The sequence below is a fragment of the Dunckerocampus dactyliophorus genome, chromosome 2, assembly GCF_027744805.1.
Source record: "Dunckerocampus dactyliophorus isolate RoL2022-P2 chromosome 2, RoL_Ddac_1.1, whole genome shotgun sequence".
Taxonomy (NCBI): Eukaryota; Metazoa; Chordata; class Actinopteri; order Syngnathiformes; family Syngnathidae; genus Dunckerocampus; species Dunckerocampus dactyliophorus.
The window spans coordinates 44,776,458-44,792,327 of NC_072820.1; the positions used below are offsets into that span (position 1 = coordinate 44,776,458).

Genomic DNA, 15,870 nt, shown 5'->3' on the forward strand with positions numbered 1-15,870 from the left:
CTGTAACCCTAATTTTGGCCCACCCTGTATAAATAAGTAAACATTTTGAATTAACTGCACAATTCATGGATGCAGATTAGTCATGTTCAACATAGGAAATGTATTGCTTAATATTGTTGAATTTGGCGTAATTTATGTTATTATTGCAGAGTTGTTATTGTCGATTGTTGATGACTTCGAGCTGTTACATGTCTTTGTGAGTTGTGTCTTTTCCTTTCCTTGTGGTCATCTTTAAAATTTGTCCAGTTCCTTCAGATGTTTTTTGGTGTAGATGTTTTCTCCTATAAGGTTGTGTCTCTGCCATAGCGATGACACCTGTTTTTGTTGGTGAACTTTATGATGACGACATACTGTACATGGTGTTGCTATTCCTACCATTTATTGGAATGCATGTTGCAAGTTGATGACATCCACATCCCTCCCCTTTGATTGCAGAAAGTTGCTCTGTTGAAGCAACATCTTCCTGTTCACCTCCTCTGATGTCAGAAGCCCTGGCATAAGGCTTGTGTGTAATGTGGAGCCCAGTCACAATCACATTCTTTATGTGCGTTTACTGTTCCAAATCATCAATCTCACACATCATTTGCAATATAATGCGATCATTTTCATCAGTTTGCTACTTTAAGGCATCCACGTTAAATTTCCCGCTAGCATATGTGCACAGCATCCAACCATGCGACATTCATGAAGTGCCCCACTAACACGAATAAATCTTCCTTTAAATGCATGAACAAAGCATCCTCGTGACTGGGTAGAATAAATGCTTATGAGAAATATTAATGCTGTTTTGTTTTTGTTGCACAAGAGTAATTGTAAATGAAAAAGCCATTACATTTGATAATTGTGGTTATTGATTTTAATTCTTTAATTAGCAATTAATCAGAAGTCCATATGTTGTTAAGAGCAAATTTATGAGATTGACTAATAAAGTGATTTTTAATTATATTTCATATGTTAATTGTAACTCATTCACCCTCCAAAGGTCAATGGGTGGCACTTTCCGGTGTCGCAACACGACAATATAAAGAATTTGACTAAATAACATTGACCACACAAAAAGTTGAAACTCACCGTTCCTCTCCGGAGGGCAAACTGGATAGAGTCCAGGTCCGAGACAGGACACCACACCTCCGCTATTAGACATTTCTGGGTGACGTCGATGTTGCAGAGGTTAAGAGTATGGTAGATGGCTTTCATCTTCCGAACCTTGATGAACCAAACTCGCATGGTCTTTGAGGCGGCCTGCAACACTCGCTGACGGTGGTCCTCGGTCTGGTTCAGCACCTGAGTTGGCAACGTGAGGAATTTAGCGGCAAGACTGATTGATGCCTAATGAGGCAGACTGAAGTGACGAGTCAAAGCAAGGTGATCATTTTCTGCAGTGGAATCAGCAGAGCTAGAAAATGGATGCTCCAAACTTACACAAAGATGAAACTTCAAGATTTAGCATCGCTCATCTGTCTGGTATTTTCTTTTCACTTTCGGCTTTACCCTGTCACCACAGTGAGTCAATAACATGAATGGTTCTGGTTTACCTTTTACTGCAGACTCCCTTCCTGATGCCACTGGCTGGAAATTGAACCATTTCACCACGAGTGATGCTCATCTGTCTAGTATGCTTGCTTGTAATTTGGTCACAAGAAGATAAAATCTCAAAAAAAAAAGTGTCTTTTGGAAGGATGGCCAAAATGATGCTAAAATGTCTGCTTCAAACTTCCTGTGAGTCACTGTCTATTATTTGTGTTCTGGTTTTTGCAGTGTTTTGTCCCCCATGTGCGCTTTGTGTTATGGTTTGCACCTGTGTCTCGCCCTGTATTTTGTCATTTTTGGATTCCTCAGTGTTTTTGGTAATTACGCTTTTTGAAGCTGCATTCTCCTGTTGCCTTTCCCTGCTTCCCTGCATTGCCACAACACCTCATCTGTGAAACCAGACTTTCTGTGGGTCTAGTCATGATAGACACGCCTGCCAAAAGTCATGTTGTGAAGTGAAAACGGCTTTGGGAGCTGAACATTCAAAAAATTCTGGCGTATGCTACCCGGTCATTTGTGCGCATACGTTTTCATAACCTATTTGTAAGGTAATAAAGTCTGACCATTCAACTAAACTGTTTGGAAGTTTATACAATTATGACTCACAGCTCATGTTTATGCCAAATTATTAAAAAAAAAAAAAAATTGAGCCCAATGTTCCATTGTATTAGTGTAGCACATTGTATATGGTCGGCAGGCCCACACTAGAGCAGACCCCTCAAAGAGAACACAGGCTTGTTTACAGACTTTGAGGGCAATCTCTGGAAACCACAACTCATTGAAATGGGACAAATGTCTTTTGCAGATAAGACCCGTTGTGGAGATATAAGGCCTGTCTCCACCACAATGGCTTTTGATATTAATATGATGCCGCAAAGAGCATGCATCAGCCTGAAGAAAAGGGTACTGTTGTGCACAGTTTCTGATTAATTTGTTTGTTGTGACCAATTTAAAATCCTTATTGAACATTGCAGTCACTGTTACTGTTGACTAGCGGTGTCACAAGATCAAAACATTAAAGGATTTCTTTGTTCTCACGATAATAAATAAATTCATAACAAATGAAAATGAACAGAATAATTTTGCCGGCCTCCATGCATTGCCACGTGTGTCTGTTTTCCTCGCCTCTTTCCTCCAAACAGGCAGGAATAGACTAGAAATTTCACTCTGTGGATTGGTTCAGCACCTAGACACTTCATAGATCAACGCTGTTCCATAAAAGAACGCTAGCATGCACACAGCAAAAGAGTGGACCCTCGAGAGGAGCAATGCCAGGTAACGTAGTAGAAATTTGGAGGAAAAAAGATGATTACAAAGCCAAATGCCACAGTTCCCGTGTGGTAATGAGCACGGAGTCCATCAACACAAACGAGCCAGAATGGTGAATGCAAAAGTGCAAAATGGTGTGTGTTCACAGAAATGCTGCAAAAGAAATGCTCCTCTTTAATACAGTTGAAAAGCGAGCATTTCAAGAAATGCTCCAAACGTTTAAGAACAACACAAATTGCCTGTGAGAAAATATTATTATTGTATATACTGCTAAAAAAAATTAAAGGAACACTTCGAAAACACATCAAAACTAAACTGGGGGGAAAATGATCTTGAATATCTTTCCTGATAATAAGTGGGTGATGTATTAGTAACAAAATGATGCCACATCATTTGATAGAAATGAAAATGATCACCCTATAGAGGGGGGAAATCGAAGACACCCCAAAAATGAAAGTGAAAAAATGATGCAGCAGACTGGTCCATTTAGCTAAAATGTCATTGTAGCAACTCAAAATGATTCTCAGTAGTTTGTGTGGCCCCCACGTGCTTGTACGCATGCCTGACAACGTCGGGGCATGCTCCTAATGAGACTACGGATGGTGTCCTGGGGGATCTCCTCCCAGATCTGGACCAGGGCATCACTGCCCTGCAATGAAAAAGCACCCCAGATCATGATGGGGGTGTCCATCATGATCTGGGGTGCTTTTTCATTCAGTGTAAAAAACAGAAGGGATTTTGGCCTGCGGCACATTCTAAAAATATAATTAATATCCCAAGAATAAAGGAAAAAAATATTAAGAGAAAAAAGTTGTAGTTTAACTAACTAAATTTGTAATTTTACGAGAATAACATCATAATATTATGAGGAAAAATACATTCGTTTTATTAGCATAAAGTTAAAATACCAAAGGAAAAAATGTGTTTATTTGAAAAAAATACCGTGAGAAACAAAACACAGAATAAAGATATAATTTTTGGAAAATTTGATTGCAGAAAAAAATTATAATATTACAAGAATAAAGTCAAAATATTATGGGAAAAAGCTCGGAATTGCAAGGAGAAAATTGACAAGAAGAAAGCTGAAATCGTTGAAAAATAAAAAACAAAACAAAAATAACAACTGAAATAAAAACAATAAAATCAAAATATTAAGAGAAAAAAGTCGTATTCTAACAAGAAGAAAAAAAAGACAATTTTACGAGAATGAACTCACAATATTATGAAGAAAAATAATGTTGTTTTAGTCACATAGAGTTTAAATATTAAAGACAAAATAAGTTGTTTTTTTTAAAGTCGTAATATTACGAGAAACAAACAAAACAAAATAAAGTTGTAATTTTTTTTATGAGTTTGGAGAAAAAAGGTTATAATATTATGGGCATAAAGATGTGGGAATAAAGCCATAATATTACAAAATGAAAATGTATGAAGATTATGTACAAAAAATGTTTAAATAAATAGCAAATTATAAAACAACAGCAAAAATGGGAAAAAAAGAGCAAAGAGCGAAGTTGATACCAATAATAGGCTTTTTCACCGATATCACAAAGCTGAAATGTATATAACTTCTTAGCATAGCTACATGTGTTGCTGTACAAAATATCAAAGTGGCCCTTGCAGCCTTTCATTTATTAGTATGTGACCCTCGGACACCCCTGGTTTAAAAGTTTCAGCTCCCTCTACAGTTCTTCCGTGGGTTTAAGGTCAGGAGCCTGCCTAGGCCTCTCCAGGATCTTAATGTTCCTCTTCTTGAGCCACTCCTTAGTTGCCTTGGCTGTATGTTTTGCCATGCTGGAAGACTCATTCACAATCCATCTTGTGTTCTGGCTGAGACCAGGAGGTTCTCATCCAAGATTCTACGATACATGGCCCCGCTCATCGGCCCCTCAATGCGGTGAAGTATTCATGTACGCCTAGCAGAGAAACAGCCCCCAAGCAGAATGTTTCCACCTCCTCTTTGACAGTGGGGATGGTGTTCTTGGGATCATGTTGGTCTCACATGACCTCATCGCATTGTGTCCAGCCTTCTGTGAGTCATACAGGTGTTAATTGTCAAACTTCAGACAGGCCGACATTTGTCGTCTTGAGCAGGGGGACCTCGCAGGCATTGCAGCATGTCAGTCGATTACAATGTGCCGGGTAGAAAACATCTCAGGTGGGATCTCCTTGTCATGCCAGTAACGTTGGAAGCCATCTGGACCGTCAAGGTTACATTTTTTCTCATTAGAGAATAAAACTTTTTTCCACCTTTCAATGTCCCATGTTTGATGCTCCCTGGCAAAGTCTAAACGGGCAGTTTTGTGACGTTGAAGGAGAGGAGGTCTTTGAATTAGTTTTTTGTTTTTTAAACCCTTTTCTAGCAGATGGCGTCTGATGGTTATTGCGCTGCAGTCGGCACCAGTAAGGGCCTTAATGTGGGTGGAAGACCACCCTGTGTCTTGATGGACAGCCAATCGGATCCTTCTACTCAGCGCAGGTGTGATTTTTTGGGGTCTACCACTTGACTTTTTTGTTCCATAATGCCCAGGATCTTTCAAAAAATGTAGAATGACTGATTTACTGCTCCCAACCTCAGCAGCAATGGCACGCTGCAAGAGGCCTTGCTTATGCAGCTCCACAATCACGTATGACCACGTTCAAAAAGAGTAAGTTTCTTAGCTTTAGCCATCAGGAGGGAATGACAGTGTGAATGCCTGACAGAAAATGAACATTTTGAGCAGATTTGGGCTTTTATAGCCTGTGGTCTTAAAATTTTATTCAGCTGATAAACAGCCTATTTCAGTTTAATTGTTTTCAATAAATTACTTTTTCAAAATGATTTTTGTCTCACTCCCCGTTCTTGCTTTTGCATATTGTAGAACTACTTAAAACCTCATTAAGATCCAAATGTGCAAAATGCAAATTCTAGCAATTTTTCATCTGGTCTTAACATTTTGATAAGGAGTGTATGTTTTGTTGGGTAGTTGCTGGGATAGTGAAAGGTTGTCGGTTATTTAGCAGTATTAAATAAAAAAACCTGCATGATTTCCACAAAACTTTGCAGTGGGGTGGTGCATGCTCCACATAACCACATTTGACCTCCCCCGGTTGTACCGTAGTACCAATAAAAAAAAGATTGGCGCGCATGGCGATTGGCACCCACTTGGTATAATACCCAATGACCCCACTTGCATGACTGAATCGGAACCGTATTTCCTGGGAGATAATTATTTCCCAACAAGACAGAAAGATTTTGCATTCAATTTACTTTGCATTACACCTGGTCTGCACTTACACCTTGAAATGTAAATGGGAGGGATAGGCTAGAAAAATAAATGTACCATTTGGAGATCATCAATACGGCTGTTGACTCCTGCAAGCATCTCCTTCCTCTCCTGTGGGGTCTCTGGACAAGGATAGAGAGAGGCACGGAACCTGTGTGAGAGAAAACCCAAAGCAAACTCAATCAGCCTCATTTGATTCATTTTCTCTACTGTTTATGAGATAAATAACTTGCGGTTGTTTTCGAGGAAATCAAGTGAATAAAGAACGCACATTGTGTGCAATAAAAACACTGTGCTTGCCAATCAACAAGGTTGCATATATCCAGTAATTTCAGGTGTATAAGCCGCTACTCTTTTCTTACACTTTATACAGTGATACGGCAAATTTATGGTCATGCTCTAATCTCACGACATCTCATATGCTTCAGAATAGTCATTTTGCACTTCATGCACACACCCTCATCGTGGAAAACACGCCAAGAAATGCATATGATGCAGCTTTCAAGTTGAAGCTGATCGATCTAGCAACTTTTGCTCAAGTCTGCAAGTGGATCCTGACAGCGTGGAGCAGTGTCAAAAAATCCACTATCACCAACCGGTTTCAAAAGGCTGGACCACTGCGTGACGAAGAGGACAGCACAAGCTCAAGGGCTACTTTGCCTCGAAAGTGGCGCTGAGAGCGACAACGAAAGAGAAAGATTCTGACAAAGTGTGTGGCGAAGGAATTATGAGGCTGTTCAATTCCGACACTGAAGAAGACGACTTTAATAGTTTAGTTCCCGGAAGGAGGATGAAGACAGCACTGAATGACTTTTCTGGTAGGCTACTGTTTACCGGCTGCATTACATGCACTGTTCGGCACTGTTTGGAAAAAAGCATTTATTGAATTAAAAGTTAAATCTTTCTGTGTAATATCTTTCTGTGTACTAAATATCCCATGTTACAGCATGGAGACCTGTGGCGAGACAGGTGCAATCTATATATGTACAAATCTTCTTTTCTCTTCAAATTTAGTGGGTGCGGCTTATATTCAGGTGCACCCAATTACCAGAAATTACGGCAATAACATGGCTACTCTTGCACAATTCAACATTTCCTAAAAGGAATAGAAAGAAGCAGGACCTATGTGAATGACATGTCCCTATGCTAGCATTTTAGAATAGGGAAAAATAAATAATAAAAAATGAACAATAGTGGAGTTAAGAGACAGAATTTGAAGCTGGCTCTTTCGGTTATGGAAAGAATAAATAAGGAGTAAAAACTGACTGAAACCTTTTACAACGACAAAGAACGCCTTAATTAAATAAGAATTAAGGCTAAAACTAACAGAAAGATTGTAAATGAATAAATACAGACTGTGATAGATCAGATTGAACAATATCCAACACTGTGGCATTTCAATGCATAATAGTGCAAGTAAATGAATTCAGGATAATTGATAACTGATCAGATGCTGTGGCTCTCAATAGAGTCAGGGAAACTGCAGTAAAACAGCAAAACGTCACGAAGTGATGGCACAAGCAAACGAGCCGTGGCCGCCCCAACGGCCTAGTGTGACTAGTAAGAGACTCTCACCCTTCACAGATTTTCTTCACCCTGTTCTTCAACTGGTCACCTTGGAAGAAAATGATGAAGACAGACTTGTGGACCTGGTCTCCCTGTTGAAAAGGATTACATTGTTTTTTACTGCACTCACATGAAAAGCCGAGTTTTTATTTTCCATACTCATATATTGTCAACTGACCGTAGTGGGGTCCTCAAGTGGGTCCTCAATCTCAGCCTTCCGTAAGAAAACGTTACCTCGACACACCCGCCACAGCATCCTCTCAAAAGTGGGAATCCTCTCCCTGCTGATCACGCCAGCCACAAACCTGTATGATGACAACACAAGTTAGTGTTTGCTATGGGAAAAATGATCATTTTTCAATCTTAAAATAATTTGTGTTTAATGGCGTTTACCCAGTCAGTTCTGAGTGTGCTCTATAGAAGCTCAACTACCTTTGTGTATCATATCGTGCCATGGCCTAGCGTGAGTAGTCCCTTGAAGGAAACCTTGTGTGAGACATTAGCACAAGTCTTTCTCTTTTCTGTGAGTTGTAAAGATAGAAAAACAGCTAAAAAGAGGCAGCTAATTAAGGCACGTAATGGAACACACCTAATACGTCTACAAAGCCCGCTTAAAACATCTCCAAAAACCTTCAACAAGGTTTTATGGTTTTATACATGCTGCGACCATGTACAGTAGTAACAGGTACATTCATGATAACATGTAATACTTACAGTATTTTGCTGTATTTTTGGGCATTTTAAGCATTACCGGAACTTCCTTCCTGGGCGCAGGTGTCTCTACGCCAGTAAAGTAGGCATAAAAATGTTAATCCATCCATCCATTTTCTATACCGCTTCTCCTCTTTAGGGTCGCGGGGGTATGCTAGAGCCTATCCCAGCTGACTTCGGGCGACAGGCGGGGTACACACTGGACTGGTCGCCAGCCAATCGCAGGGCACATTTAGACAAACAGACATCCTTAGCTGTCTCTTTTTTATCTGTTTTTTTATCTGTTTTTATCAGAAAAGAGTGTTCATGCCCCACATAAGGATTGTGGATGATGGGCAAAATTCTACCAAAATTGCAGTTTCCCTTTAAATGCAAAATATACTGTATGTACGTGAATTTCTGTTGGGGATAAATAAAGCATCTATCTCTCAATCATGTCGGTCTCGTGCTTTACCCCAGTCTGAGTGGAGCCCCTCGGCCCCCTTCGTTGCCTTCCATCAGAGCTGACGACTCTTCCAACAAGTTGGGATCTTCCATCTAACAAAGAAATGTAATCATATAAAAACTCAAGACTTAATTCGTTTGCATAATCACAGAGTTGAGTAAAGATGGAGAACTATGAAAGCGTGCGAACCTCGTCAAAGAACTGCTGTGTTCGGCGAAGGATGTGTTTCAGCTCCGTCAGTTCCAGGAAGTTCTTCTTCAGGGCTTCCTGGTTGGTGTTGATCTCCTTCAGCTCATTCTCCAACTTCTCAAAGGTAGCCTGCAAAACACAAACACTCTTACGCTTACTTTTTTGTGCCAATTGTTAATTGCGCTGAATGTCCTCTCTTAGCGAGTACTGTTTATACATACAGTAATCCCTCCTTTACCGTGAGTAATAAATGAATTTCCGCGAAGTAGGATTCCTTATTTATAAATGGAATATTTTGGTAGGGAGAGCATAGAAAACATATTTCTTCTAAACATATCTACTTTAACATTATTAGAGAACTCTAGACATAAAATAACAGCCCTATAGTCACCTTTACACTTGTACTATAGTAGACAAAATCCCCTAGTTTTGCTACTTAGTTCTGTCTCCTAAATAGTGTCCAGAACAGAGTTAAAAAGTTCTTACCTCCAGATCGATCATATCCCTTGGAAACGGCACTTCAGGATTTTCACCAGTGTCTACAGTTGGAATGTTGGCTTTCTTGATCTCCTTCTCCACAAATCCTGTCCAGTACAGTGATGGCAAAGTTAAACTCCTAAGCTGCATTTCCGATATCTTTACCCAATTGAAGAAATACGAGCATCGGAAACTGAAGTTGGGTATATACCACAGATATTTCATCTGTTACTGACTGCCTCAATTTACTCACGTAGTTTTCGGTCCATCTCCTCGCATCTCCTCACTTCATTCACAAACTTGCGCTGGAACACATTCACGTCCGGATTCAGCTGCAAATGGAAATGTTGTCAGGCATACGTACTACATCAAATGTAAGCCTCTTTGTTTTCATGGGTTTGAATTCATGAAGAAGCAAATGATGTATGAGGACGAAACACTGAAAAGGGTCATTTTTAATGCAAGCGATCCTACTCACATCCCGAAACTGGACCATGCCTAGTTCCCCCAGTTCGCTGACACAGCAGTAGGCCGCCTCCGACTGGAGAAACAGCTGGGCAAGGGTCATCTCCTCGCTCCTAAATAGCTCCCCCATGATGACCAGTACACTCCAACGCAACTATAAGAAACCCTGTAGAAATATACAAACTAATAAGACAACTTGTGTTTACACACACATGTGCAGGCCTGCCAACCAAGGCAAAGACCTGCCAAAGAAAAAAAAAAGGGGTGTCCAAACTTTTTCCAGCAAGTGCCGCATACTGAAAAATCAAAGGATGACGGGGGACCACTTTGATATTTTTATCCATTTTTTTAATTGTGTAAAAAGAATACAAAAATTATATAAAGCTTTGTCTTTATAACAAAAAAACATTTTCAAAACATTTCAAAATGTGCCAAGGGGCCAACAAAAAATGAGCCATGGGTGACGAATGGCCCCCAGGCCGCACTTGGGACACCACTTGCATTTGCAGAGGTGAGCCGTACAACCTCTAAACGAGTCCTATATGCACGACTATGTACTACAAATCAACCAACCACAGCTTTTACAGTACGTGAGGTTATGTTTTTTTGGAGGTGCATGTCACACTGTGCAAGAAGGTTTGAAGGGGGAGGAGCGAGCCGGCTTATCGTACGCTGGTGTCTCAAGACAGCGCGTCTGAATCTAAGGCAACAAATGCTTACTAGTTAAGAAAAACAAATCAACCCCCAAAAATATGACTACACCTGCATTGCTTCCAAATATGTTAAATCTTCTGACGTCATAGCATTTTTTATATTATAGAGTTTAAAAATGGGTTAGCATGTTAGCTTGGCAGGCTGAGGGTGAAGTGAGGCCATCTGTCTTGCGCATCCGCTTGCAGTAGGAGGGGTATATACCCTTCAGCTCAAGGACGCCATGATGCTACTTGCCTCCATCTCTATGACAGCATCTTCTGCCTTGGACAGGCGTACTATTTGTACTCGTCTCAAGCACCATCCGTTCGTATCACTGTTACTACAGTTGCTATTCGTCGTTAATGACATAAAAACTGATCACACGCCAATGACGTGATGCTGCTCTGATTGAGCTGACCAATGTTGACCGTGTTTTGAAAAGCTGTCGACTTGCCACAATAAGTGATGAATAATATCGGCGTAAATCCACGAAAAACAGACTCATTCGGCCTCGCATTGCCGTCCTTTCGACCCACACGTCAAATATTAAGCGAAAAATGTCAGGGTTAATAAATACCGCATGGCTATTGATTATACAACATGTTAACAAACCTAAACATTACATGAAACCTCATTATTATGTTCGCTTTATTCACTTACGGATAGAACGAGCAATGTGTGCTCCCGTCAGGATGCTGGATGCTGCGAGCCAATAAGGTGTGTCAAGTTCGATACAGCAACCGGAAATACAAAGTCCGTATGTAAAAAATAAAAGCACATTGATTTTACTTCAAGGTAGTTTTCCGTAAGGAACATTGAACATTTGGTCACAAAGATTTAATACGACAATTTCACGACAATTGAATGTATTTATATACATTTCAAAATGTATTCCCCATTTTGATGATGTAATACAGGAGTTTTATTTTGGTCAGGATGTCGTTGTAAGTGAGAAGTTGTTATGAATTGACCTGCCGGATTAAATGAAGCTTAAATAAATAAAAGTACATTTTGCACGAGACCATCTGTCAGCGCATAAACGGGCATAGAGATAATGATGGATGCACAATAAAAAAAAGTAATAATGTAAAAGTAATAATAATAAATAGTACACACCATCATCGTCATCATCATAACAATAACAACAAAATTAAAGGATATTCATAATTTATTCTTCAAATTTTCTTCTCGTAATATTGTTGACTTTATTCCCATAATATTACGCACAACCTAATTTCCTAATTTTCCAAAAATGACAACTTTATTTTTTTTTAATTATTATTACCTATGACGTCTTTTTCTTTAATAGTTCAACTTTATGCTACTAAAATTATGTTATTTTTCCTCATAACATTACAACGTTATTCTGGTGAAACTAGAAGTTTCTTTGTTAGACTACAATGTTCTTTTCTTAATATTTTCATGCTGGTTTTGTAAAATTGCTGCTGATTTTTCAATTTTTGCTGTTTTTTTTTTTGTTTTTCTTGTTTAATTCTATTTTTAGAATGTAAAAATACGCAAATAACCCTTGGCCCGTACTTTGGACACCCCTGTTTTAGCCCTTTCTGTGTGGCGTTTGCATGATCCCTTGATCATCTACTGTTATTCCCATGTACAATATGTTAGGTTAACAGAATACAGTCTGGCAAAAATATATTATTAGTAAAAAAAATGCATATTTAAGTAAATGTTAGTTTTTTTTGGTTAAATGAAGCATTTTCAAGCATAAAAATGCCTAAAGGAACTAAAATGCAAATATAAGGCATTCAAAAGACACATTTAAAGATGTTCATAATACTGTATGTAGTATTCTACACTGGTTACTAGGTGTCAGTAATGTTACTGTAATGTTTAGTGAGGCACAAAAGCATCAGACTTGACCAACAGGCTTTTATTGCAGGCTTGAAATATCTCACAAAAGGGACAATAATAATCATCATAATAATAACAAGGGATAATATTGAGGTCGTAATCCAGTCCAAGCTAAAACTGAACTCTGAACCTCCTGCCCACCACACGTCTGGAATACATTTATTGGAACACACACGAGCATTACTCTTATTTATGTTTTAAATGCTTATTTTCTCTGATTATGTCTACTATATTGGGTAATACGACTGTAAAGGTGACTATAGGGGTGTTATTTCATGTCCAAAGGGCTCTAATAACGTTAAGAACAGTATTAAGAAAGTCGTAAACGAGTTTTCTATGCTGTAACTACAAAAATATTTTATTTATAAATAAGGAATCCCACTTTGGGGAAATTCACTTGTCACGGTCGGGCCCTTGAAACAGTTAACCGCGATAAACGAGACCCAGGTCAGCTGTGATAAATGCACGAAGAGCTCAAAGACTTCTTGCTGCAGGCAACGTTGCGAACTACTGGATTCCTCTGCTCTGCTGTTTTGTGGATCAGAAATAATGCCAACCGTTTTTGGCCATGGGTTTTCAGTAGCTTACACAAGAAGTATAACTTCTACATGGTTGTTTTTTATCAATAATGAGCCAAAGGTTGTGATTTAGCTGGAAGGAACTGACAATACCTTACATTCCTATTTCTGCTGGGCCCAAGCATGTGTATACACATTTCAACTTACCTCCTACCATGCTGATGGGACTCATCGACCACAAGGGGTATGCGTGTGGATCACTGAGGGGCTGGATCTACATAGCCTAAGGTGGAGTCGTATTTTCCTGCTGTGAGTGTGTGTGTGTGTGTGGGTGGGAGGGGGAAAGGGAGGGGTTTGATGACAGGGGGAGAGGCGAATGGAAAAAAGGGAGAGTGGCAAGAGAGAAAGAGAAAACACTGCTGGTTGTAGCTTGACATAAGGGTTTCTCTGCCTGGTGAGGCATTCACATCCCAGCTCATGTGGTAGCATCCAGCTTTGCTTGGCACCACCTGCTAAGTGGCCTGAAGCGATTTGACATAGACAGAGAAAGCTTTTTATCCCTGAGTCCGTACCAGCAAGCAGGTGAGCAAGCAACGGTGACTAACTTAACACTTTAAACTTCACTGACATGGCAGCAATGGAAGCACTGGAGCGCTCAAGTGCTCAGCTCGAGCCTCAATCCCTCACTGAGATCTCAGACGACGAGCTCCACATCCCACCATCAGAAGATGAAGAAGATGGCCTCGCCGCAGCAAAAAAAGAGCTGAGCAACATGGCCAAAGACGGAGAGGCCGCCGAGGACAAGGACGAAGCAGGCAAGGCCGACCATCAGGTGAACGGGGTGGTGGTGCTGTCTTTGCTTGACAAGATCATCGGCGCCGTGGACCAAATCCAGCAGACCCAGAGCGGGCTGGAGGCCAGGCAGCAGGAGATGGAACACTCGGTGACCAACATCCAGAGCGAGCTCACCAAGCTGACCAAGAGCCACAGCACCACATCCAACAGCGTCAATAAGATGATGGAGAAGGTGCGCAAAGTGAGCGTCAACGTCAAGACCGTGCGCGCCAACCTCGAGAAGCAAGGGGGACAAATCAAGAAGCTGGAGAGCAATGAGGCCGAGCTGCTAAAAAGACGCAACTTTAAAGTCATGATCTACCAGGTGGGTGAGAGATTATTTGCATGGAGCGCATGTACTGTTTGACTTTGACTGGACTGTTTGAGTGGATGGGATGGGTGTGACCCCCTAAGACACAGTGGGCACAAGGGTGTGGTTGAAGGTCATCTTGCTGGCAAGAGTTCAAGTGACAGGCGGTGCTGTCTCGCATCACTCACACTAACACGACGTCGTTTCTCCATTATAAAGTCAGGATTCAGTGTTTACTAACTTGTTATTTAATCATTTCAAATAAAGAATTGAATTTTTGTATTTTTCCATGTCGTTCCCCATTCTAAAAACGCGAGTACATTACTTTTTTTTTTTTTTTTTAAAGATCAAGCTTGAATTGGCACATGCTGCTTCCCAGCATGCTTTGCTGGACTGCTCTGTAACTAGTTGTTAATATTACGTGTTTAATGTGACGTCATCTGTTTTTTGTCATTACATGTACCTGTAGTATTGGTAGTTGCCCTGTGTGCAACCTTGCACAATGCTATACTATCATTGTTAATCAATAGATGGCTGCTTTATAGTTACAATACAATGAAAGATAAATAGCGTCTATCAATCTGATATGCTGGAGAATAGATGCACTAAAGAGTAATCAGTAGAAATTAATTTTGCAAAAAATCAAAGAGGCCTTATTTCATTTTCTCACATAAAAAAAGTAAGAAAAAATTGTAATATATACACTGGTAATGTTTAATGAGAATATCATCCTGCAAAAAGTTATGAGAATTTTTGTAAGTAAATGTTTTTTTGTGTGTGTGTGTGTGTGTATCACGAATAATGGGAGGCTGAGATAGTTTTAAAAGATGAAGAATTCTGAACTGTAAATTCACTCAACTCTCACTTTCTATAGTTACGATGAAGTTGAGGGTTTCCTCCATTGGTGAGGTAATCGCACGTAAAGTGACAAAGTCAAAGTCTTCTTTCGGGGCCTTACTTTATAAACTGGAGCACTAGAAGCATTGAAACGTCCCGACTAAATTGGTCAAATGAAGGATTTAGTATCCATCTAGCCCTGGCTGATGTGACATAATGTCAAAAAATGCTCACTTTGTTGAATATTTTTCAATTGCAGTGTTGTATTACTACAAAGAACACAGCACCCCCAAGCAAGGCTTTCTTTTGCATTACGATGCATACTTTCATTGCGTTCATATACAACATAGTTCACTTGGATGAAGGTTTTCATTCCAGATGTTGCTCTATACCGCTCCTGCCACACCCCAGTCTACTGTACACTTGTTCATACTTGGAATCCACTCCAGGTGCCTTGCAGATATTTTCCTTGCACGTTACTTGATGGATAGATCTGCAGCACACACGCCTCCACATGTGAAAGTCATACATAATTCATTTTGTCAAACATAGATGGAAAATACCACAACTGGGTTCAAGGTAGTAACAGAGAAAAAGTGGAGGATGAATATTGTATTTGCAAAGAAAGAGAGCAAGTTTTTGTTTTTTTTTTGCTTTGAGGGGAGTTCAGGGGAGCCCTGTTTCTTTTTTTAGCCTGTGAGGCAGCAGTGTGATGTGTAATGGCTTGCAGCTTTTTGCACAGTGGCGCAAGAACATTCAGAGTTTCCACCCTTAACTCAGACATCATGTCTTGGGCCGACCGCCCTCTCTGTTGCTTTCATTATCTGTGCTCTTGCTCAAATGAGAGCTCCATTTTAGGAGGTCCAGACTGTATAAACTACGACATAT

At 40.0% G+C, this 15,870-nt stretch overlaps 2 protein-coding genes across 5 annotated transcripts in view; one reads left to right on the forward strand and one right to left on the reverse strand.

Annotated features, from left to right (window-relative positions):
* Nucleotides 1–11,353, reverse strand: part of LOC129174338 (V-type proton ATPase 116 kDa subunit a 1-like) — a 44,710-nt gene extending 33,357 nt beyond the window's left edge. For 2 of the 4 annotated variants that reach the window (XM_054766279.1, XM_054766271.1), the window contains exons 1-10: nt 11,272–11,353; nt 9,932–10,084; nt 9,707–9,785; nt 9,463–9,560; nt 8,977–9,105; nt 8,797–8,879; nt 7,810–7,936; nt 7,641–7,723; nt 6,123–6,216; nt 1,072–1,284 (exon numbers count right to left, since the gene is read on the reverse strand). In XM_054766279.1, the coding sequence (XP_054622254.1) occupies nt 1,072–1,284; nt 6,123–6,216; nt 7,641–7,723; nt 7,810–7,936; nt 8,797–8,879; nt 8,977–9,105; nt 9,463–9,560; nt 9,707–9,785; nt 9,932–10,048 (1,023 nt within the window). In that variant the 5' untranslated portion in view covers nt 10,049–10,084; nt 11,272–11,353. The remainder of the gene's footprint in view (nt 1–1,071; nt 1,285–6,122; nt 6,217–7,640; nt 7,724–7,809; nt 7,937–8,796; nt 8,880–8,976; nt 9,106–9,462; nt 9,561–9,706; nt 9,786–9,931; nt 10,085–11,271) is intronic. The other 2 variants (XM_054766295.1, XM_054766287.1) reach the window with 1 other exon arrangement.
* Nucleotides 11,354–13,416: 2,063 nt separating this feature from the next.
* Nucleotides 13,417–15,870, forward strand: part of cavin1b (caveolae associated protein 1b) — a 40,514-nt gene continuing 38,060 nt past the window's right edge. Inside the window, exon 1 of the mRNA XM_054768659.1 lies at nt 13,417–14,160. Within this exon, the coding sequence (XP_054624634.1) occupies nt 13,630–14,160 (531 nt within the window). The 5' untranslated portion in view covers nt 13,417–13,629. The remainder of the gene's footprint in view (nt 14,161–15,870) is intronic.